This window comes from Vipera berus (genome assembly GCF_964194415.1).
Source record: "Vipera berus genome assembly, chromosome: 1".
NCBI classification, from domain to species: Eukaryota; Metazoa; Chordata; class Lepidosauria; order Squamata; family Viperidae; genus Vipera; species Vipera berus.
In genome coordinates, this window is record NC_138202.1 from 388,202 (window position 1) to 410,560 (window position 22,359).

Sequence of the window (22,359 nt, forward strand, 5' to 3'; positions counted from 1 at the left end):
CCGCCACAGCTTCCCCCTCGCCCTGGCCTGGGGGGGGGAGGTGGGGGGGCTCGGGAGAGGCCCGGCCGTGGCTCCCCCACGTTTGGGCAGCTGCTTTTCCCTCCCCCCCCTTTCGTGTGGGAGTAGGTGGCTCCCCGCCCGCAGTTGGTGGGCATGGGGTACCGGCCCCTCCTAGCCCCCCCAAGCCGGCCCAGCCACCCCCACCACCACCCCCGCATGCTGAGGGGTGGCAGATGGCTGTGGGGCCATCCAGGCCCATGATCCTTTGGGGCCTCCCCAGACATTCCCAGCTGCCCCCCCTTCCCGTCAGCCTCACACTCCAGACTTCTTCTACCTCTTTATGTTAAAAACCTTGGAGGGCAGGGCAGTTTTTCTGGAGGCTTCAGCCACAAAGGCCCAAATCCAGCCGACGGCCTCTCCGGGGGGCCCTTTGTGCAGCTCTGGAAAGCCCCCCCCTCCCCTCTTTTTAACGTTTGAAGGAAAGTTCGGGGGGAAAGCCCCTTGCAATGTGACACTAAATCTTTTGTTTTCTAAGGAAGGAAATGAGGTTTTTTTTTAATGCGTTTTATATTTTTTTTCTAAAAAAGCCCCCACCAAAACTGTTACTATAAGGAAGGTTTATAATTTATAGGATTCCCTCCTGCGTGGGAGGGGGGTTGGGTGGGCCTGCCCCTTCGCTTGTCCTCCCCACCCCCATTTCCTCCTGTCTTTTGTATCAGCATGTGTGTCTAGAAGTATTTTGGGGAGGGGGGATGCCTTCACCACCTTGAGTTGGGAAGCCTGGCAGAGGAGGGCGGGGGAAGGGGGGGCTGGCTGGCTGGCCACCTTGGGGTGGGGGGGGCGTCCTCCCCTTCCTGGCCTGTGGTGACCCCCTCCTCTCCCAGCCACAGGGGGGGAAAAGGATGTGGTTGTCGTAGCCATTACAGTTAACCCTGTGATACACAATGTCACGTGTGTACACACACAAATGCACACCTGTGTTGAACTCTTATTAAACCATTAAAGAAGTACCTAGCTCACCACGTCTCTTGTGCCATGTGGGAAGTTATCTCGCCATCCCGGGTGCCCCTTTAGCTGCTGCCAAGCCCCCAGGCTCCCCAGCTTCTCTGGAGGGAGGTCTGTGGGGTCCGCCCCCCCCCCCCCCGTGAACTGGGCAGAACGACTGGCTGTGTAAAACGGCTTTGACTGTGGCCCCCTCGGCCGAGGCAGGGCAGGTGGGGTGTGGGGGAGGGGCGCCCTTCCCAACCAGCCAGGATGCGAACAGGGTCACAGGTCACCGTGGGGAGGGGGCATTTGGAGCAGGTGGACGGCCCTGCAGCGGTCAAGCTTTGCTGTGGGGCACCAGCAGAACACCCAGGAGGCTGGGGCCCCTCTGCGTGCGCCTGGCTCTGGCCTCCAGCCGGGCCCCCTTGGATGGCCAGCGGCTGTGGGGCGGCCGGCAAGGGAGGCCCAACAGAGGGATACATGTCTAGTCTAATGAAGAGAAGGAACAGGGGGAGATGATAGCAGCCTTCCCGCATCTCAGGGGCTGCCCCAGAGAAGAGGGGGGAGGTGTCGAGCTATTCTCCAATGCCCCCCCCAGGGAAGGACGAGAAGCAGCGGATGGAAACTCATCACAGAGAGAAGCAACTGGGAACTAAGGAGGAATTTCCCGGCAGTGAGAAGAATTAAGCGGTGGAACAGCCTGCCACCAGAAGCTGTGGCTGCTCCAACACCGGAGGCTTTTAAGAAGAGACTGGACGGCCAGCTGTCTGAAAAGGTATAGGGTTTCCTGCCTGAGCAGGGGGTTGGACTAGATGACCTCCCAGGTCCCTTCCAACTCTATTGTTATTAGGGATGGCCAGAGAGGCCTGAGATGGCGAACGGTGAGGCCAGCCAGTGAAGTCAATTGGGGGGGGAAGCACCAAGAGTCCCGGTGTTCATGTGCTGGGGGGGGGGGGGGCGGAGGGAAGCCAGACGGGAGCCAGGAAGCAAAAGGGATGTCATGGGGGGGAGTTGCTCCCCCCCTCGCTTTCTTTACCCAGGAAGCCCAGCGGCCCTCCTGAAAGCCGCCCAGCAAGGTCTGCCTGGAGCCGGCCGGGGATTAGGGTTCCTGCCGGCTTGGTCTGGAGAGGCGGGCGCTCTCGGCCTGCCCTGCTGCGGGGAGGGCAGAGAACGGGCGAGGGGACTCCCGGCTGAGGCTGGCACCGTTGCTCCGGGCAGGAGGGCAAATCCCCGCTAAATCTCATCTGGAACCCCCCCCAACCAGCTGGACCCGTTGTCATTGGTTGCACAACGGGGAAGATCGAAGGATGGAGTAGCCGTGTTGTCATGGCAACTGCCTGGAAAAGACTTTGCGAAGCATCTCTGGTGCACTAAACCGAAGCCTACGGGACCCCCCCGGGGGGGGAAGCATCGAAATGAGGATTGGGTAGGACTCGCATGTCCTGAAAGGGAGCAATGGGAAGGGGATACCAGGTGTGTGTGGGGTGGGGGCGCTCAGGGGGGCCGGGAGGATGGAACTACGCCCTCCCCGCGAAGCCTGGGCTGCTTTTCTCCCGGGACCCGTCGCGAATGGATGCCGGGTGGGGCCCCCGGAGAGACTCCCGCCATCCTCCGGTGAGGCCAGCCAGGACAATCGCTCGGGACAGGCTGCCCTTTCCCTGCGGGGACCCCACGGAGGAGCCCCCCAGGCAGGGGCGGGCCGCGGCGGGAAGAGCCGTTCAGGGTGTCCGGGGAGCCGGGCCCCCCTTCCCCTGCCGGCGCTGCTGCCCCGTCCCATCCTGACCACGGCGAGGGCAGCCGCCGCCCCGTCGCGGGACAACGGGGGCCGGGCCCGACGCCCCCAAGGGACGGCGCGGATCTCGCGGGGGTCGCAGCCGCCCCTGGAAGGGGGGCTCGGGCGGGGCGATACGGAGCCCCGGATCCGCCAGAGAGCCGCTCCGTCCGGTCGGACCTCGGGCGCGCTGCAGGGAAAGTCCCGGGCCCGGGCAGGCTCTCTTGGGGGGGCGCCCCTTTTCCCCCCTAGGGAGGAGCCCCGGCGAGGGCCGCCCCGCCCCTGCCCGCTCACCGCCCGCGAGGAAAAGGCAGGCGCTGCCGCTTTAAAGATGCAAATGAGCCCCGCGGGGGGGGAGAGGAGCCGGAGCTCCGCGGCTCGCGCGCCAGCCAATCCGGGCCGAGCCTCCCTTCCGTTCTGCCCCCGCCGAGGCCGCGCTAGCCCCGCCCTCGCCCTCCCCTCCTCCGCGGGGGGGTCTTTGGGCGGCGGAGGCGGGCGAAGCAGGTGCGCGATGCGAGGAGCGCGGAAGGTCAGTGGCCCCCCCGGCCCCGCCCGCCCCGGCCTCTCCCGGGCAGAGGGGGGGGGATCCTGCGCCCCCCAAAGCGGGGGGGGGAGGGGGAAGCAGGCGCGGCCGCTCCTGGCCGCCTCTTGATTGCAGCGCCCATTGCGGGGAGCGCCGGGAGGGGCCGCTGATCCTGGGGGGGGCTGGTCCGAGCGGGGGGGGGACTGTTGCCTCCGGGCGGAGGGCTCCGCTCCTTGACCCCAAGCCCCGCAGAGGCTTCCCTGCCTGCGCCGCCTGGAGGGGGGGGGCTGGATCTCGCGCCATCGGGGCTCGGAGCCTTTCCGAGGGTGCTGTTTCTGCCCCCCCCCGTGGGCGCCGCTTTTACGCTGATGGCGCTGCAAACCCTCCTTTGCGGACCTGCTGCCAGCCCGCCTCGCCCTGCGGGGGGGGGTGGACATCGCGGCCCCGATTCCGGGACTGGGCTGGGGCGGGCGGGAGGGAGGGAGCGGTAGGCCCGAGCGGGGGGGGGGTGCCGCTGCCGCCCGGGCTGGCTGCTAGTGCCGGGAAGCCCGGCTCGGCTCGGCTCGGGGGCCCCTCGGCGGGCGGGCTGCGGGGAGGCCTCCGCTGCAGGTGCCCGGGCAGGAATCGGGCGGGGGTCCTGCGCAGAGCTTGGCCTCCCCCGGCGCCCCCGAGGGAGAAGCCACCTGGGCGGGGGGGCTGTGCCGAGGGACGGGGGGGCTGTGCCGCGTGTCCAGCCAAAGGTCCGGCCGGAGCGATAAGAGGGGACTTTAGACGCCGGATCGGCCTGCGGAGGAGCCTCGGAGCCGGGCGGTGAGGGGGCATCCGGCCCCTTCTTTGGCTCCCTCGGAGGGGCCGGGACCGCAGTCGGCACCCTCAGCTTTGGGGCGCTTGCGGGGGGGGCAGCCTGGGCTTCCTCCCCAGCCCGTCCACGCCCCCCCCCGCCTGGCTCTTAGGCTGACGGTCCCGGGGCTGCTGGCCGCGGGTCGGGCAGGAGAAGGGCCGTTCCCGGCTCTTTGATCTGGAAAGGCCGATCAAAAAGCGCCGTCCTTCTGCTGCCTTGGAGATGGTTAATTTAAGAAAGTGGAGGCTTTTTGTGCCGGAAAGGGAGTCGTGTGTGGTGGGTGCGTAACATGCCACATGTTGGAAACAGGCGCAGGGAGGGAGGGAGGGGGGCAGGGAGCTCCCGGCCAGTCAGACAGGCCCAGCCAGAAAGTGCCCTTTGCACCCTGAAGGACACTCAGGGCTTAGCAAGCGGGCTGATTAGCAGAGCCTCCATGTGCAGGGGCAGTCTGCTCTCAGGGCCTGGCAGGAGGGAGCAGCTGCCCTCCAAAAGCCCCTCCGGGCCCTGCCTGCTTCTCCTGGAGCCCCCCTCCTCCTCTGGGCAGCTGGGGGTACATGGGCTGGGAAAGGCTCTCCTCCACTGGAAACTTTGAGGCGCCCCCCCACCCATGAATGAGTCAGGTTTTGTGGGGAGGGAGAACTGCTTGGCCCCATGGATGGAGGCGGGGGGGGGGGAGCAGGGCCATCGTTGCTTCTGCACTGGGGCATCGCTTAGCTGCTGGGCTCTTCCGGCTGGGTGGAGACAATGCCCCTCCCCATTGCCGTGTCTCCCTTGGGGGGGGCACTGGGCAGCTGCAAGGCTTTTGCCCTCTGCCCCCCCCACTCGCAGCTCTGCTTGCCCAGCAGCAAGTCCAGTGTGTCCCTGGGAGAAAGTGTCGCCCAGAGAGCCTTTGGCCACGCTGCCTGTCTGGGTGTGCGTGGGGGGAAGGCCCAGCTGCACCCAGGACCACTCTTCAGACATCCTCGGCCCCTCTCCGGCCGTCCCAGCCTCTGCCCGGTGGAAGGAAGAGGCCCCCGCTTAAAGGGAGCCGGTTGGCAGGACAGGGAGCCAGTGGGCCCTGAGCCACGGTTTGTGGCAGCCTTCTGTGGACAAAGCCCAGCTGAGCCTGGGAAACATGAGAGGCGCAAGAGAGGAGCCGTGGCAGCAACCACGCTGACCTCCAGGTTTGGTGGCACTTCTCCTCCACGGCTGAGGAGCCCAGGGGGGTGGCAGGAGAGCCCGGCCAGACACCCTGCGTGCCCCCTTGCTCTGAACCGGCCCTGCGGCCCCTCGGAGCTCCTCCGTTTGGCCAGGGGGTCGCCAGACGGCAGCCTTTCAAGTGGGGCCCTTCCTCTCCGTGCTCCTCCGTTTGGGCAGGACCGTCCAAGGAACAAGGACGCTTTCCAGATCGGGCCTCTTGTGCCTCCGGCTCTGGTTCACATGGGGTTTGCTGAAACCCCCCCTCCCCCCAGGCCTCTGCTGGCGGGAGAGCCGTCCCAGGGGAGAGCGAGGGTGCTGCGGCGCCAGGCTGCGTCCGGAGCCAGCCCAGCAGGGCGGCATCGTGGCTGTTGGCTGCAGCGTTGCCCCAATGGGCACCGTGGCCCAAAGGCCACAACCAGACCCTCCCCCAGTTGCTTGTTTGAAGCGGAAAACCCATCAAATCCGGTGAGGGAACATAAAATAATTGTACAAAAGCTTTAGCTTGTTAACACTTTTCTGACTGCAGGCTGCACAACCACCCCTGGAGACCCCCCCCATGGAGGGGGGCCGCACCCCTCTGCCCCAGAGCTCTTCTCCTCCAGAGGCTTCTCCGGGCATTCAATGGAGCCCACCCCACCCCAGGACTGAAACCCAGGTGTTGGGCCCTCCCCTCCAGAAGGAGGGAAAGTGGGCCGTGCCCTTGCGGAGAGCCTGGCACATCCCCCCACCACCACCACCGTTGGTCTCCTCCGGGCCTTTGACAAGTGATGGGATGAAGGCCTGGAGGGTGTCCTGGAGATCATCTAGTCCAGCCCTTCCCCTCAGTGCCCGTCTCTCTGAATTCCTCTTTTCCCAGAATGTAAACACAGGCCTGGTGGCTTGGCAGAGCCATCCCTGGCACCCACCATCCCCCTCCCTCTGATGGCAGGACGAGAGAAGCCACGGATGGAAACTAAGTTCGGGAGGGGGGGGAGAACTAAGGAGAAGCTTCCTGACAGGGAGGGCTCCGAACACGCACTTTGGGCTCCCTTGTGCTGTTGTGCTGCTCTTTTAGCAACTTGGTTGTGCAGCAGGGGTGGCCTTAAGGCAACTCTCTGGGTGTCGGCATAGATGAAGGGGGGACCTCAGATCCCAGCCTGGGCACACTTTGTGGGGAGAGGGGCTGCGTTTCTAAGAGCGGGGGCTGCCCTCCAGGCCTGTGCCCTACGCAAGCAATGTAGAGGGGGGAATGGAGGGGCAGAATCCCTCTGCAGCTCTGCCTTTGGGTGGCCCATGTGCCACAGCCTGGGTGCAAGCTGGCAGCTGAAATTCCTCCCCCCTTTGGGGAGTTGGGGCTGGGAGGGTCCCCTGCAGGGCGAAGGGCGGGCTCTCTTCCTCTCTGGCCAAAGGAGTGCCCGCCAGCGGCCCCCCCTCAATGAACCCAGCTGCCCTCCGTCCATCTGCCTCTCCACATGGATGGGGGGGTTTCTCAGAAGGGTCTCTGAACCGCCTTTCTGCCCGCCCCCCCCCAGGATCCAATGCAGGGGGTGAAGCTCGGAGGAGGAAGAGAGATTCTTTTAAAAAAATTAAGGAACATAAAAATCACAAAACGCGTGGAAAGAGCGGTGGAGTAAATGCGGAGGAGGGATCGTTGCCAGGGACCATCTGCTTTTGACCTCTTCCCGTAAAATGCCCCTTCCTCAGTCCTGGAATTGCTCCGCTGCTAAGTTGCCCCCCCCCCCCGCCTTTGGGGGAAGCAGCAAAATGACCAGGCCTGGCAACGCCCTCCATTGTGGCAGGGTCCCCCCCCAGTTGGGCCAGCTTGAACTGGAGAAGGAGCCCCCCCCCGGAGACACGGCGTCCAGCTTCCGGCGCGGCGGCCACACATCGCCCTCCCAAAGAGGCCAAAAGAGGCTGGCCACAACTACCCATGTGCCCCAGCCTCCAGGGCAGCCGCTCTGCGGAGCCCATTCAGTCTAGTGGGCAAGGCACCAGGCTAGAAAGTGGGAGGCTGGGAGTTCTAGTCCTGCTTTAGGCATGAAAGCCGGGTCCCTCCCTCTTCCTCAGCCCATCCCACCTCACAGGGTTGTTGTTGCAAGGAAGGTGCATTAGATGCATTTGCTGCCTTGAGTTGTTTATAAAAGTAATAAAGATGGGATAAAAAATCCAAAACGAGTATCTGAAAGAGACCCATCCCAGGGTTGAGCAAAGCACCCCCTCCCCATCCAGGGGCTGAAGGGGGGGTTGCCGGGGGAGGGGAGCCCACGGGGCAGCTGCAAAGCCGAAGGAAGAAACGCCACTCTCAGGAAGTGGCTTTTCAGCCCCCCACCTGTCTGCCCCCCCTTCCTCTCTGCTTGCCCCCCAGGGCGACGGTCCAGTCGTTTTTTGCCAGCTGCCGGCGAGAGCATGACCCAGCCACAGGCGAGTAGCCAAAGCCCCCTCCCTCGAAGCCACTGCCAGCCACGCTTGGAAGATATGGGGTGGGGGAGGGGCGGGTGAGTGGGTGCAAAGATTCCACCCCCCCCCATTTAAAGTGAAAAAAACCAAGATGGCCTCTTCTGAGTACTTCCTGTTTTTACTCCCGCCTGCATTGCCGGGTGGGGGGTGCAACCCCAGTAACGCCCCCCCCCCCGACTGCAGGCGGTGGCCTGCTAGGGTGCCCAGGGGGGCCCAGGGGGGTGAGGGAAGGAGCAGGTGCTGGTGCCCAAGGGGCTGCCTCTGCCCCCTTTCCTGTGGCAGGAGGTGGAACCACGGAGGCCGGGACGCTAGGCCAGCCCCCCCCCCCCGCTTCACCCTGGCCACCAACTGCAGCCCTGAGTCGCCCCGGGAGAAGGGGGCCCCCAGAGGAGCAAGGACGGCTGCAGGGGGGGTGGGCGAGAAGAGGGAGGGGCAGGGTATGGGGGTGGGATGTTGCAGCCCCCTGGAGGCAGATGGGCCGCCCCGAACCCTCCACCTGCAGTGGTCCCCCTTCAGCGGGGTCCCTTCCTCACGGGAGCCCTCCTGCGGGAGGGGGCTGTCTGGGGGGGGCAGAAGGCCTGGGGTGATCCTGCAACACACCAGCAGCAGCCAGCAGGGTCTCCCTGCCCTGGCTGCTTTGCCTTGGGGGGGGGGGCTGGAGCACTTGTGGGCTCCCTCCCTGGAGACCCCCGGCCTCACCCAAGTCTTCCTCCCCCAGGTTCCCAGGAGCTGAAAGAGGCCAGACCGCCCCACCACCACCATGTCTTACTTTGCGGAGCACTTCTGGGTAAGGAGCCCCCCTCGTCTTTGTGCCCCCCCGCTTTTCTGCCCTCCCACAGCAGCTGGTGCCCCAGGCCCCAGCGCCAAGGCCTTAGCGAGCCCCGAGGCTCTTCCAGTGAAGGGGGGGTGGCAAACTGAGCTGGGGAGGCCGTTGGGAGCAAGCTGGGCCCCGGCAGGCCCCACAGCCCTGGCCAGGCTGGCCTGCTGCACTTCGGCAAGCGGGGTTTGGCGTGTGGTGACTGGGACAGACCCCGAAAGCTCGCTCCCCTCCTGAGGGGCGAAGGGGACCCTGGTGCGGGTCTCGTGGAGCCACAGCAGGGTGGCCCCCCCACGCCCTAGGGCAGCCTCCAGGCCAGGAAGGCAGCTGTGTGGAGCCCCCGCCCCGCCTCCATTGCCACGTGGGATGCCACGCCACGCCCTGAGGCCGCCTGGGCTCTGAAACTCTCCCCACATCCTGTGTCCCACTGAGGCTCGTGCAGGGCCCTCAAGCAAGTTTCTAGTTCTCACTGATGGGAAGAAAGTCCTTTTCCGAGAATCAGGGTGGCCAGTCTGGGACTTTTCAAAAAAAGGAAGTCCAAAGAGGCCCCAGAGGAAGGTGTTGGAGGGCTGGGAAGGGGGGGGAGGGGGAAGGTTTTCCCTTTGGGAGGAGGAAGCAAAGGCAGGCGGGGGGGGGGGCGGGGAAAGGGGCAGCCGGACCTGCAAAAGTGCCCAGTTGGTCAGCAGGGCCTGGATTGGCTGGTATGCAATTCCCCCCCCCCCCCCCGCTGATCTGTGTGTGGAGGAGGCTGCGCTGGGAAGCTTTCCAATATTCCAAGCTGGCATTTTGGCTCCGATTTTCCTTGGGATTTGGGGAATCTGGTGCTCATCTCGAGAATGGGAGTTCCTCTCCTCTTCCCCAATGAAACGCCGGAAGAACAGCCCTGATCCCCCCCCCCCCGGTTACGAGCCTTTCATCTTTAACAGGCCAAAACATCCCCGATCCAACCTTTGGCCCTGGAGCCCCCTGGGATCTTGCTGTGCCCACCGCCTGTGCCCGCCCTGCCCACTCCCGGGGCACCCAGCAGTGACGTTTGACGAGTGGCTGGCGCTGGCTGGCATGGGGGCCCCAGTCTGGCTGCTCTGGGGAGGGGAAGGCAGGGCCAGAGCCGTGGGGCAGGCCTCTGTGGGGGCTTGGGGGACGCCCCCAGCGTCTGTCGGCTAGGGTGTCCTTGGGTAGTGGCTGATACCGGTGGGGCCCTGGGGACCGCCAAATTCTTGAAAGAGGAGCAGAACTCCCCCCCACTCAAGCTCCCTCTTGAAATCTCTGGGGAGGGAGATCCCCCCTTACTGTTGGCAGCCCACCCCCAAACCACGCCTTCCATCTCGGCTGATGGCTGGGGAAGGGGGGACTTGGGGAGGGGCAGCCCGGCCTCTGCCACAGCTGGAAGGTGCCCGGAGCTCGACTCCCAGAATGCCCCAGCCAGCCATGCTCCTTCAGGGGCTGGGGGGGCTCCTCCCCCCCGCCCCCTGCTGCCCCTCTTGCTTGCCTGCAGGTTGGCGGAGAGCTCAGCCTGGGAGGGGCCTGGCGGTGGTTGGGGGCCCACAGAGACAAGCTGGGAAGACCCCCCCCAATTCCAGTGGCCCCCTCCTCACTTTCTTGTCTGGGTTCCCTCGCAGGGAGAGAAGAACCAGGGTTTCGATGTCCTATATCACAACATGAAGCATGGGCAAATCTCGGCCAAGGAGCTGGCGGACTTCATGCGGGAGAGGTACGGCAGGCTTCCCCCCTCCCCTGCCCCTTTGCCCCGCCCCCTTCCAGCCCCGGGGAGGGGTGGAGCCCTCTGGGTTTTGTACTACATCCCCCAGAATGCTGGCTGCACATTCAGGAGTTGTTCTCCAGCCGGCCTGGAGGCTTCTTGTTTTTCCCAGAGGATGCAATTTAGGGGGGGGGAGCGGGGACTGACTGCCAAAGGGTGGGGAGGGGGCGCTAAAACCAAGAGAGCGTCCCTTGTCTGGGTTCCAGCCCCTTCCCAGACCACAACACCCCCCCCCCCGCCCCCTCCTCTCGATTCCTGCCCAGGGTTTATTTTTAAGAGCCACTGAGAAAACCTGGGTCTCTCTCTCTCTCTTGAGATCCCAAAGGTGTTTTTCATTCTTTTTTTAATAATAATTTTACTGATTTGTCAAAATATAAAACACAAAGCAGTAGAAAACTAGAAAACGAGGGAGGGAAAAGGAAAGAAAGTCTCCAACTTCCAACTCTCTTTAGCGCAGTAGAAATGAGCAACGTTACAATCAGAACTTTTTGCTTTTAGGCGACGGTGCGTGGAAGCCGCTTCTGTAACCGTAGACCCCAGGGGGCTTTTCTCAAAAGGCAGCTGAACTTTTTTTAGTTTTTCAAGGAAAACCAAAAAGCACCTTTGGGACAGCCCTGGGCTGGGGGGCTGGGAACCTCCCTAAGACATGGAGGTGGGGGGGGCTAAATCTGCACTTGAGCTGTTGGGGGGCCCAGGGGACAGAGAGGCCCCACGTCAAAGCCCTGAGTCCTGGGAGCTGAGTTCAAGGCTCGCCGGAAGCAGCCCCCGAGTTCCTGGCAGCGGGGGGGGGGGGAGTGGCTGGAAGCAATCGGGAACTAAAGCAGATGAATCCGGAAGAAGAGGGGAGGGAGCTGTGCTGCTAAGAGATCTTTTGGGGAGGGGGTGTGTGTGAACCCCGACCCTGCTTTCTCGGGGGTCGAAGCGGGCAGCTGTGCCTGTGTGGGGCTGCCTGTTTTTCCAGCCTCTGGGGCCGCAGGAGGGAGGCGTTTGTAGCCCTGGCCTTCCCCCTTTGGGGAAGTTTAGTTTTTCAAAGGGAAGTTGGGGTTTTTTCTAACCTGGCGAGGTTGACAACAAGCGTTTCTCGACCTTGAAGGTATCTGGGGTCAGAATTTCTGTGGCTAAACAAGGCGGTTGCCTGATTTTGCCCCCTTGGTTTCTGATTCTGTTAAGTGAATCACACAGTCATTAAACGAATCCAGCTCCCCCCCCCCCCGCTGACTTTGTTTGCCTGAAGCCAGTTGGGAAGGCTGCTGCAGCCGTCCGTAAAGGCCGGTTGCCAGGCGGGCCCACTTGGCCCACCTGACCCCTGGGACAGCCACAGGACCAGCTGCAAAGCGTTTTTCTCAGGGGCTCCCTAAATTCCGGTGATCGTTAAACAAACGGATTTAAGTCAAGAAATAGCTGTACCTCTACAAAAACAAAATTTTACAATATATCCCCCAATCCCTCCCACCCCAAACCCCCCCACTTCCCCCCCCCACTTCCCAGAGCTAAATACAGGATTATAGTTACAATAATCATATTCTAAATAAAAATTATGCATAATATACAATTAACCAAATTCATAATGCGCTTTAACTCTCTTTTAACATAACTACAAACAACGTACCAATAACAATATCCCACTAAAATCTACTCATAAGCTAAATGGTACTTTTTAGTTCCATATTTGTTTTGAATATAATTTATCCATCTCCTCCAAACTGAAATATATCTTTATTAAAACTCTTTAATAAAAAAAAAGAAATAGCTGTACCTCTTTTGGGCTTATTTCTGGAGAGAGAGTAAAAAATGAGCCGCACAATCCAGTTGCAGAACCGGAGTCGGGGGTCATAAGCAGCCCCCAACTCATGTACTTCGGCCCCCTTTGCAAGAGTCTGCAGCTGCGGATGCAAAAGGAAAGAGAAACCAGCTGGCAGCAGAATTCGCTTCCGGGCGACTGGGCACGGGGTGTGTGTGTGTGTGTGTGTGTGTGTGTGTGTGTGTGTGGTGGATTTAGGGGCAGCCCAGTTACCTTGTCAACCAGGAGCCTTCCAGAGCGTAACTCACACAGGAGACACGTTGCCAGGCCTCCCTGGATGCTCCTAGCAACTCGTGGATCTGGTAGTCCATGGGGATGAGGGCCGGGGGGTGTCTGTGTGTGGCTAGGAAGACCCCCCCCAACTCCTCCCAGCTGGTTTCCCTGCCCTCCAGAGAGCCAGAGCTTACTGGGTGAGGAGTTCCTCCTCTTGGCCACCAGAGGGAGCTGTGGCTCTTTGCTGACCCCATCAGGCCTGGGCAGGCCTGGCAGCTCTGCATGAATCAGTGGCGCAAAGGCTGGGAATTGGGGAGGGCAGGATTTGGGTTCAAGTCTCCTGGGAACGCCTGCCGAGTGCTACCCTCACACCCTCTGGAGGCTTCTGTGCTGAAATCAGAACGGAGTAACATTACTTCGGGTTGTGGGAGCTGACTGGAGCATGTGCAAAGCGCAAATCTGCTTGTACGCTGGTTCAAAAGGGCAGGGGTCTCTAACCTTGGCAACTTTTAAGACGTGTGGACCTCAACTCCCAGAATTCCCCTGCCGGCGCATGTTGGTGTTTGTTGGACCCGTGTCCCTCCTGGCTGGTTTATGCGGCTCCGGAGGTTACACGAGGCTGGCTCCTGGCAATGATTAATGCTTCCTTGAGTGAGGGGTGCTTCCCTGCCGCCTTGAAGGAGGCGGTGGTGAGGCCCCTCCACAAGAAACCTGCCTTGGATCCAGCTATTTTAAATAAATTTCGTCCTGTCTCCAACCTTCGCTTTCTTGCGAAGGTTGTTGAGAGAGTGGTGGCTCGGCAGCTCCCTTTGGTCCTGGAGGAAACTGAGTATCTGGACCCGTACCAATCGGGTTTCAGGCCCGGGTACAGCACGGAGACGGCATTGGTCGCGCTGGTGGATGATCTCTGGCGGGCCCGAGATAGAGGTTATTCCTCTGTCCTGGTCCTATTAGATCTCTCAGCGGCTTTTGATACCATCAACCATGGTATCTTGCTGCGACGTCTTGGGGGGTTGGGAGTGGGAGGCACCGTTTTACAGTGGTTCTCCTACCTCTCCAGCCGTTCGCAGACGGTGTTGGCAGGAGGGCAGAGGTCAACCCCGAGGTCCCTTAGTTGTGGGGTGCCTCAGGGGTCGGTCCTCTCGCCCCTCCTGTTCAACATCTACATGAAGCCGCTGGGTGAGATCATTCGGGGTGAGGTATCATCAATATGCTAATGATACCTAGCTTTTCATCTCCACCCCGAACCAACCCAGTGATGCCCTCGACGTGATGTCCTGTTCCCTGGAAGCGGTACGGATCTGGATGGGGAAGAACAGGCTCCGGCTCAACCCGGCCAAGACTGAGTGGCTTTAGGTACCGGCATCTCGTTTAGTCCAAGAGGTTCCATCTTTGGTTATGGGAGGAGAGGTGTTGCCTCCCGTTGATAGGGCGCGCAACTTAGGCGTCCTCCTGGATACACGACTCAGTTTTGAAGATCATATAGATGATGTGGCCAGGGGGGCATTTGCCCAGGTTTGCCTGGTGCGCCAGTTGCGCCCCTATCTGGACCGAGATGCCCTACGTACGGTCACTCACGCACTCTTTACCTCCCGTATAGATTACTGCAATGCTCTCTACATGGGGCTGCCCTTGAAGACCACCCGGAGGCTCCAGCTGGTGCAGAATGCAGCCGTGCGGGTAGTGATGGGAGCATCCCGATACTCCCATATTACACCCCTCCTGTGTGAGCTGCATTGGTTACCTGATCCGTTTAATGACCACGAGACTCACTTAACAACAGTGGAAAAAACATTGTTAAAACTGGGTCTGAGTCACTTAGTAACAGAGGTTCTGTGCTTCTAAGTCAAGGACTTTTGTTCTGTCCTCTCCTTTTGTCCCAAGAGGCCCCCGGGACCCCCGAATCTCACCTGGGCTGCTCAAGGGACGGGCGGGTTTCCTCCCCCCCCAAACTTTGCTGACAATGCCCTTAGAGAGGAGACAGCATGCATTCAAATTGGTTTAAAATATTTTTGTTTCTAAGGTTGAAATAACTAACGTTATCAGGGAGCTGGTGATGTCATTTTAGAGGTGGCTGATGGGTTTTGGGGTGTCCTCCAGGCATTAAGGACAATGTAGTGATAGTTTTGCAAGTTGTGGATTGAAATATGGTCTTAATCTTTTTACAAAGGATGTGTAAGAATCAGATACACTGTGCTGGTGTCCTTTGTGTTGTGTTGTGTTGTGTTGTGTTGTATTGTACTGTACTGTACAGTACTGTACTATACTATACTATACTATACTATACTATACTATACTATACTATACTATACTATACTATACTATACTATACTATACTATACTATACTATACTATACTATACTATACTATACTATACTATACTATACTATAAATTACATTACATTACATTATTTTTATTTAGAACATTTATATGGTCACCCAGCTCAAAACAATGGGATTCTAGACAACGTACATAAATCTTTAAACAAATATATATAAAAAACCCTTAACATCAACCACTAAAGCCAACTAAAACAGCACTAAGCAACAGTTTGGCCTGGTACGCCAGTTACGCCCCTATCTGGACCGAGATGCCCTACGTATGGTCACCCACGCACTCGTTACCTCCCGGATAGATTACTGCAATGCTCTCTACATGGGGCTGCCCTTGAAGACCACCCGGAGGCTTCAGCTGGTGCAGAATGCGGCCGCACGGGTAGTGATGGGAGCACCCCAATACTCCCATATTACACCCCTCCTGTGTGAGCTGCATTGGCTACCGGTTGTCTTCCGGGCAAGATTTAAGGTGCTGGTTCTTACCTTTAAAGCCCTACATGGCTTAGGCCCGGGATACTTGCAGGACCGTCTGCTGCCGGGAACGACTTCCCATCGCCCAGTACGCTCACACAGAGAAGGCCTTCTCAGGGTACCGTCGGCCAGACAATGTTGGCTGGCGACCCCCAGGGGGAGGGCCTTCTCTGTGGGAGCGCCAGCCCTATAGAACCAACTCCCCCCTGAGCTTCGGACGGCCCCGGATCTCCGGTCCTTTCGTCGCGACCTTAAAACATGGCTTTTTCAACAGGCCAACCTGGACTGACAGGGATTTTTAAAATGTTTTTAACTTATTATTGGGGCTGCTAGTTTAATTCTTTTTTAACTTTTGTATTATTGTATTTTTATTGTTGTTAGCCGCCCTGAGTCCTTTGGGAGATAGGGCGGCATATAAGTCCCAAAAATAAATAAATAAATAAATATGAGCAGAGACCTGCAGGGACAGGGAGGGTAACGGAACCCATGGGGCTGGGCGGCTGGGCAGGAAGGAGAGACGGTTCAAGTCCTAGCTCCGTAGACTGCTTGTGGCCAGCCACTTACCTAGCAGGGATATGCTCTAAAATGGGGGTGCCAGGCAGGGGATACCCGGCAGGCTGGCCCAAGGAAGGCCCTGCCCCATCTGCCAGCGAGAGCAGGGAAGCATGGGCTCTGGGGTGCCTGGAAGACGGGCCGGTCCTTTGGAGAGCCTGCTCCCGGGACAGGGGTGACGGCGGGCCTTCCTGTCTCTCTCCGGGCCAGGGCGGCTGTCGAGGAGGCCTACGCCAAGTCCATGGTCAAGATGTCCAAAATGGCCGGCAACAGCACCCAGCTGGGGTGAGAGCCTGCTGCATTCGGGGGGGGGGGCTGCCCGGAGCCCAGGCGGGTGGGGAGGCCGTGGGGCTAATCCATCCTTGTGTGCGGTGGCCTGTGGGGAGAGAGCCTCTGGCCCCGGGCCCTTTGCCCCCCCGTTGCCCTCCTGGGCAGCCTGCAGGGCGAGGGTCCTGGTGCTTGAGCAGGTGGGTCCTATGTGGGGGGGCTGAAGACCCCCCAGAGGATGTCAGAGCAGGGCTCAGGCGCTGCCTGTGTGCCCCCCAGGACCTTTGCCCCCCTCTGGGAGGTCTTCCGCATCTCCTCGGACAAGTTGGCGCTGTGCCACGCTGAGCTGGTGAAGAAGCTGCAAGATCTCATCAAGGAGATCAGCCGCTATGGGGAGGAGCAGCTGCGAGCCCACAGAAAGGTGACACACACACCCCGGCCGAGTCCCCCAGAGACTGTGGGGGGGACGTGTCCCCTTGTGGGCCTCTCCCTATCCCAGGGAGGGGCCCGGGGCCCTTGGGCTGCCAGGCCTGCTCCGGGGTCCCAGTGGGGGCTGGGCAGGACCCTCTCCCAAGCCGGAAGCCTGGAGAAGGGCTGCCAGTTCTGCTTCTCTCCTCCGGTCAGTCGAAGGACGAGGTGGCCGGGACGCTGGAGGCCGTCCAGCAGCTGCAGGGGGCCGCGCAGCACCTGCCCAAGGCCAGGGAGGCCTTCCAGAGCCGATGCCAGGAGCTGGAGAGGCTCCGCAGGGAGGGGGCCAGCCAGAAGGAGATGGACAAGGTCAGTGGGGGGGGTCCAGCCCTGCAGCCCTCCTCCTGGGACCCCCGGGGTGGGGTGGGGCGGTTGCTGAGGTCGACAGCCACCATGGCCGACTTTGGATCAGCTGGCTGGGCTGGAGGGAGGGAAAGGAGGGCAGGGGGTTGGGAGTGGGGGGCTCAGAGGCCAGGGCCTTGCCCTGACTACACCCCCCGTGTGCCCCCCACCAAGGCGGAACTGAAGTCCCGAAAGGCCGTGGACGCCCTGCGACGCACCGTGGAGAAGTACAATGCTGCCCGTGCAGACTTTGAGCAGAAGATGCTGGACACGGCCGTGGTGAGGGAGGGCGCAGGGCCTGGGGCTGCAGGATGCGCCCAGCTGGGTGGGATTCGCACCACATCCAGTCCGCTGCTGGCAGAGGTGGTTGACCGGTGCCATCTCTGCTCGGGGGCTGCTGGGAGAGCTGGCACTTACTCCCCCCCCCCCCGTCTCTTCTGCTTATGCTGTTCAGGAGAGGCCCTGGGGGGTCCTGGGTCGGGAGAGATGGGGAGGCTGGGCCCACCTGGCTGGGGCCCGGGGAAGGCTCCAGGCGCAGGGCAGGTCTCCCCCGAGGAGTTTGGGGCTGCAGCCGCGCCCCAGAGCAGCCCAGCGTAGACTTGGCCTGGAGGGGGCTCGGCTTGCCCCCTCCTCTTGGCCTGAGCTCTGCCCAAGCACGAGTAGGGCGGCTCTGCCCTCTGCCGGCCCCACAGCTCTCCTCCCCCCCGCAGCGGTTCCAGGAGGTGGAGGAGTCTCACCTGCGGCACATGAAGGGCCTGGTGGGCTCCTACGTCCACTCGGTGGAGGACACCCACGTCCAGATCGGGCAGGTGAGGCCCAGGGCTCGGCCGGGCACCTGGCTGGGCTCCGAGGGGCTTGCAGGGCAGGGCGGTTCTGGGCAAGCCTTCCCGGCGTGGCCCCTCGGCGCTCTGCAGACCCCCATCGGGTGGGGGATTGTGCTGTTGCAGTCCAAGCCTGCAGAGCCCCCCCCCGCTCTGCCACTCTTCTTTCTTTCCCACCCCCCTCCCAAGCGGTGGCAGGAGGCGGGGAGAGGGACCCCCTCCTCATTGGGGGTCTTCCCAGAACGAGGGAACCGGCGGGGGCAGCTGAAGGTGGGCTGGGGGACTTGCTGCCTCCTCCAAGGGCCCCCTGGAGCAGTAGAGCAGGGGCCGGACAGGTGAGGGGGGGTCCCTGGAATCCTTTTGGGGGCCTCAGGAGGGTCCCCGCCTCCCCCGTTCAGGTGCAGGAGGAATTCAAGCAGAACATGGAGAACATCGGGGTGGAGACGCTGCTGCGCAACTTTGCGGAGAGCAAAGGCACCGGCTGCGAGCCCCCAGGTGAGGGGCGCCTTGGTGGGTGGGGTGGAGCCGCCCCGGGGGGCCCTGCGGGGGAGAGGGGGGAAAAGGAAGCAGGTGGGGGGCGCTGGGCGGCGAGCAGGCATTGCCCCCCCAAGGGGTCTTGCAGGGAGACCAAGGTCCCCGAGGGGGAGGGGTCCTGGGCGTGCCCGGGCCCCCCGCCTCTCGCTCAGAGCGAGAGAGATGAAAGCATCTGTGATGAAGGGGGGGCTGGAGCTGTTTCTCTGGGGTGGGGCGACCCCAACCTCACCCTGGGCTTCTCTCTCCCCCCCCCCCGCAGGGCCCCTGGACCTGGAGGAGCTGAGCCTTCTGTCCTCCCAGGAAGGCAAGTACGTCTGGCTCGGCTTTTGGGGGGGGGGGGGCTTCTGCCTTTGGCAGAGTGAGCAGGCTGGCTTGGGGTGCCTGTGGGCTGGGGGGGCAGCCTGTGGTGCAGGAGACAGATGTGCAGATGGACCCTGAAGACCAAACACCCCCCCCCCACGGACTCAGTTGTGCTCCCTGCCAGCCCTGTGAGGTGGGCCAGGCTGACTGGTCCAAGGAACTCAGTGGGGATCGAACCCAGGTTTCTCGGCCTTAGTTGCCCCCCCCCCAGCAATGCACGATGCTGTTACTCCATGGGGTCAGTCTGCTCCTTATTCAGGGATGGTCCTGAGGCAAAGGGAAGCTGGACTGGGGTGGGGCTGCAGCCCACGCGTCATCTTCCAGCACCCTTTTCGTGCTCCCCCATGTGGGAAGGGCAGAAGCACCATCCTTCACTCTTTCTCTTGGGGGGGTGGGCACGGCAAAGGCAGGGATGCACCCCCTTATTTCTTCTGCCCACCTCTTACTGAATTTCAACCACACAATCCTCGGGCTGCCCGGTGCCCCTCCCCTCCCCAAATGGAGACATGGGGCCCAGATGTGGCTTCTGGGGGACCCCCTGGATTCAGCTCTGCTCCTCAGGTGCCCCCCAACCAAGCAGCAGTGCCCCTGGTAGGCCCCCTGGCCAAGGGCCCCCTGGTTCTCCTGAAAAGCCCCCCCCTTTTGTCCCCCCAGGGCCCAAACGCAGCCGCAGCAAAGCCTTCCGCATTCCCGGACTCGGGCGCAAGGAACGCGGGCGGGACTCGGGGTGAGTATGGCTGTGGCCCCCCTCCGCCATCGGTCGTAGCTGGCCACCCCCCCCCACTCACCCTGTCTCCTTCTTTCTCCCCAGGGAGTCTCCGGAGGCGGATTTGGGGGTGAGGACACGCCCCCCCAGGCGGTGCAGCTGAGTGGTGGGCTTTGCCCGGACCCCTGTTCCCAAGGGTTCCCTCCCCCCCAGTCTTGTGCTGCCCACCCCTCCCTGGGAGATTTGGGGGATGATCTGTCCCACAGCCCCCCCAGCCCTGTTGTCTCTCCGCAGCCCCCCGAGGTGGACGAGGAAGGCTTCACCGTCCGGCCCGAAGTGAACCAGAACGATATCTTGGTGGGGGTGTCAGGGGGGCTGGGAGTGGATCTAGGGAAGGGGGGCTGAGGAAGGAATCCCCCCCGGTGGTTTCCCAAAGAGGCGGCTTGGGCTAAGAGAGGGCCCGGGGACCCCCCGGTCTCCCCCCCGGGACCCGCTTCCGAGGGGCTTTCCTTGACTCGGTTCCACGCGAACACAGCAGCCGCTTCTGCTCGTCCAGCGACTCGGATTACGACGATGAAGAGCCCCCCAAGTTCTACATCCGGATCAAGCCCATCCAGGCCCCCGAGCGGGTGGGCAGCGCGGCCACCTCGGCCTCCACAGAGCAGCTGAAGGCCTCTGTGGGCAGCCTCATCCTGCCGCCCTGCGTGGGGGTGAGTGGGGGGCACCAAAGGGGATGAGGGCGGCCCCCCACCCCCTCCCCTGCTTGTCCTGGAGCAGGGCCGAGGGAGAGCCCTGCCGTCTGCCCTCTGCTGCAGGGGCTTCGCCCGGGGGGGCAGGGGGGGCGAGGGGCAGCGGCGGCCTTGTGCTCTTGACCCTCCCTTCTCTTCTGCAGGGCACCATGAAGAGGCACTCCTCCCGTAAGTGCCCCCCCTCTCCGGGCCCCTGCCGTGGGGTTGCAGTGGGGCCCCTGCCGTGGGGTGGGCTGGGTCCATCTGGTCAAGACCGAGGCCTTGGGTCTTGTCTTAATTTTTGCTCCCGAAGACGCACCGGGGCTGGTACAACCGACGCACACAGCCAGGGGGGGTCTGCGGGCCATCGGTGCCCCCCCCAAGTGCGGAGCTTTCCTGCACTGCAGACAGGCCTGGGCGGGGGGCTTGATGCTAGTGCTGGAGGACACCCCCCCATCGCGCTCTCTGCAGCTGCTCAGCTTCGGCTGCTCCCTCTTGGCCCGGTTGCAGCCTCCCCAAAGAGGGGGCCCCTTCCGTGGCCGGGGAGGTGCTGACCCCTCTCTGGACCCAGACTCGGGGTGCCTCTCCAGTTGTCCCCCTTTCCTTCCAGGGCACTTGAAAACCTTCCCTTCGGCTGCTGCCGTGCCCACCAACTCCGGCCCGGCCCCGGGTGCAGGAGAGAGAGGTGAGGCCGCAAGGCCAGGGGGCGGGGGAGGGTGGGGTGGGGGGCACTTCCGCCCGCTGACCTTTCTCTTTCTGCCCCTTCCTCACCCTCCCTTGGCAGGCGGTCAGCCAGGAAGCGCTGCGACCCCCAACCTGCTGCCTCGGTTGAGCAGGTATGCCCGGGTCTCGGCTTGCTGCCTCTGGCACGGAGCGGCTGGGGGCAGGGGGGGCAGCTTTGTGCCAGCTTCCTTGTTTGCTCTGGGGATTAGGGAGTTGTCATTGGGGGGGCGTGACTGGGGGGGCAGGAAGGATCTTGCTTGGAGCTGCTGCCCCACAGGAAGGAACCTTGCAGTCCCCCCGGACATTGCTTGCCCCCCTGGGGGTGGGGGGAGGGGAGAATGATGGGGGGGGTACCTCAGTGCTAAGTAAGCAGATCAAAATATTAGGAGCAAAGACACACACACACACACACACACACACACACACACAGAGGGCCCCTCCCCTTTTCCCCAGGAGAGGCTGGAAACCTATGCCAGCCACCTTGAGCCCTGCTGGCCAGACCAAGCCCCCCCTCCCCCACGGGAAGGGGCTTTCTGGGAATAACGGGGGTCTTTTCTCTGCCGGCCCCTCCCTCTCTCCCTCCCTCTTCTCTTTCTCCAGCTGCGAGGGCCAAAGCAAGCCAGAGGCCCTTCCCGCCAGCGCCTTGTTTGGGCCTCCGCTGGACGAAGCCTTCACAGGTGACCAAGGCCCGGCTTTTCCCCAGAGAGGTTTTGGGGCAGCGGGGGGGGCGTCTTGGCAGAGTGGAGGGAGGGGGCCGGGCCAGGCAGCTGCAGCTTCCCCAAAACCCAGGAGCATCCCGCCTCCAGCCCAGCAGGGCCTTAGGTCAGGGAGGAAAGGGGGGGGATGCTGGGCCGGCTTAGCCAAGGTAGGAGACCCTCCCCCAACCCAGGTGGCTCAGGTGGGGCTGCTGTGCTGAGGCCGTGCCCACCCCCCTCTTCAGCCCCGCTTTGGGGCAAAGAGGCAAAAGAGGGGAGAAAGAAGGAAAACAGCAAGAGGGCAGCAGAGGGGAGGAGGGAAAGACCGGGGGGGGTTGCCCTCAAAATCCGGCTGGACCCTCATTGACCTCACAGGGCCGCACCCTTGGCCGGAGGTGGCCGGAGGAGGACACTCGGGGCCGGGTCCTTGGTGCCCCCAGGGGGAACTCCGGGCGGCTGGTGCAGGGACCCTCCGGCTTCCCCCTGTTCTGTTCCAGCCTACGACCGGCCCTGTTTGAATCTCGGGGACAACCCCTTTTTATAGTCAACAGCCTGGAAAAACCCAACCAAATTTATTTACAAAGAAATCAAAAGTTCAAACAAGAGTTAAACAGGAATAGCAGACCAGGACTCTAGCAGAAGATCTTCAAACGGTTGCCTTCAGCAACCAGCATCTCCCACACCTTCCCCTTTTATCAGCAGTCCCAAGACGTGGCTTCTCATTGCCTTCTCCTCCTCTCACCGAGTTGCCTCATGGCCTTTCTCTGTTGTACTCTGCTGGATTGCCTCTTGCTCCTAGCATCCCTGAATAGATCCAGCTGTGAATCATCTACATCCAATACCTCGTGCTCACACGGCTGAGTCTGATGAGGAACATGACGGGAGGGGCCAGGCTGAGAGTCCTGCAGTGCATCAGAGCATCCCTCTGACACCAAAGGCTCTCCAAACCCCTCCTCCTCCTCCTCTTCAGAATCATCAGACTCAGCTGCCGGTATCACAGGCTGACGCTGAATCACAACACCTCCGGCCCC

The 22,359-nt window shown here is 62.0% G+C and overlaps 1 protein-coding gene across 5 annotated transcripts in view; it reads left to right on the forward strand.

The window, feature by feature from the left end:
- The first annotated feature begins 3,231 nt into the window (after window positions 1–3,231).
- The window catches only part of FCHO1 (FCH and mu domain containing endocytic adaptor 1), a 35,160-nt gene continuing 16,032 nt past the window's right edge, over window positions 3,232–22,359 (forward strand). For 2 of the 5 annotated variants that reach the window (XM_081315227.1, XM_081315231.1), the window contains exons 1-19: window positions 3,232–3,284; window positions 7,643–7,698; window positions 8,453–8,521; window positions 10,171–10,262; window positions 15,895–15,969; window positions 16,231–16,372; window positions 16,576–16,728; window positions 16,936–17,040; window positions 17,472–17,570; window positions 17,981–18,077; window positions 18,376–18,424; window positions 19,131–19,215; window positions 19,301–19,312; window positions 19,477–19,531; window positions 19,708–19,892; window positions 20,075–20,099; window positions 20,521–20,595; window positions 20,695–20,746; window positions 21,234–21,310. In XM_081315227.1, the coding sequence (XP_081171353.1) occupies window positions 8,495–8,521; window positions 10,171–10,262; window positions 15,895–15,969; window positions 16,231–16,372; window positions 16,576–16,728; window positions 16,936–17,040; window positions 17,472–17,570; window positions 17,981–18,077; window positions 18,376–18,424; window positions 19,131–19,215; window positions 19,301–19,312; window positions 19,477–19,531; window positions 19,708–19,892; window positions 20,075–20,099; window positions 20,521–20,595; window positions 20,695–20,746; window positions 21,234–21,310 (1,405 nt within the window). In that variant the 5' untranslated portion in view covers window positions 3,232–3,284; window positions 7,643–7,698; window positions 8,453–8,494. Of the gene's footprint in view, window positions 3,285–7,642; window positions 7,699–8,452; window positions 8,522–10,170; window positions 10,263–15,894; window positions 15,970–16,230; window positions 16,373–16,575; window positions 16,729–16,935; window positions 17,041–17,471; window positions 17,571–17,980; window positions 18,078–18,375; window positions 18,425–19,130; window positions 19,216–19,287; window positions 19,313–19,476; window positions 19,532–19,707; window positions 19,893–20,074; window positions 20,100–20,520; window positions 20,596–20,694; window positions 20,747–21,233; window positions 21,311–22,359 lie in introns of all 5 variants that reach the window. The other 3 variants (XM_081315228.1, XM_081315229.1, XM_081315230.1) reach the window with 3 other exon arrangements.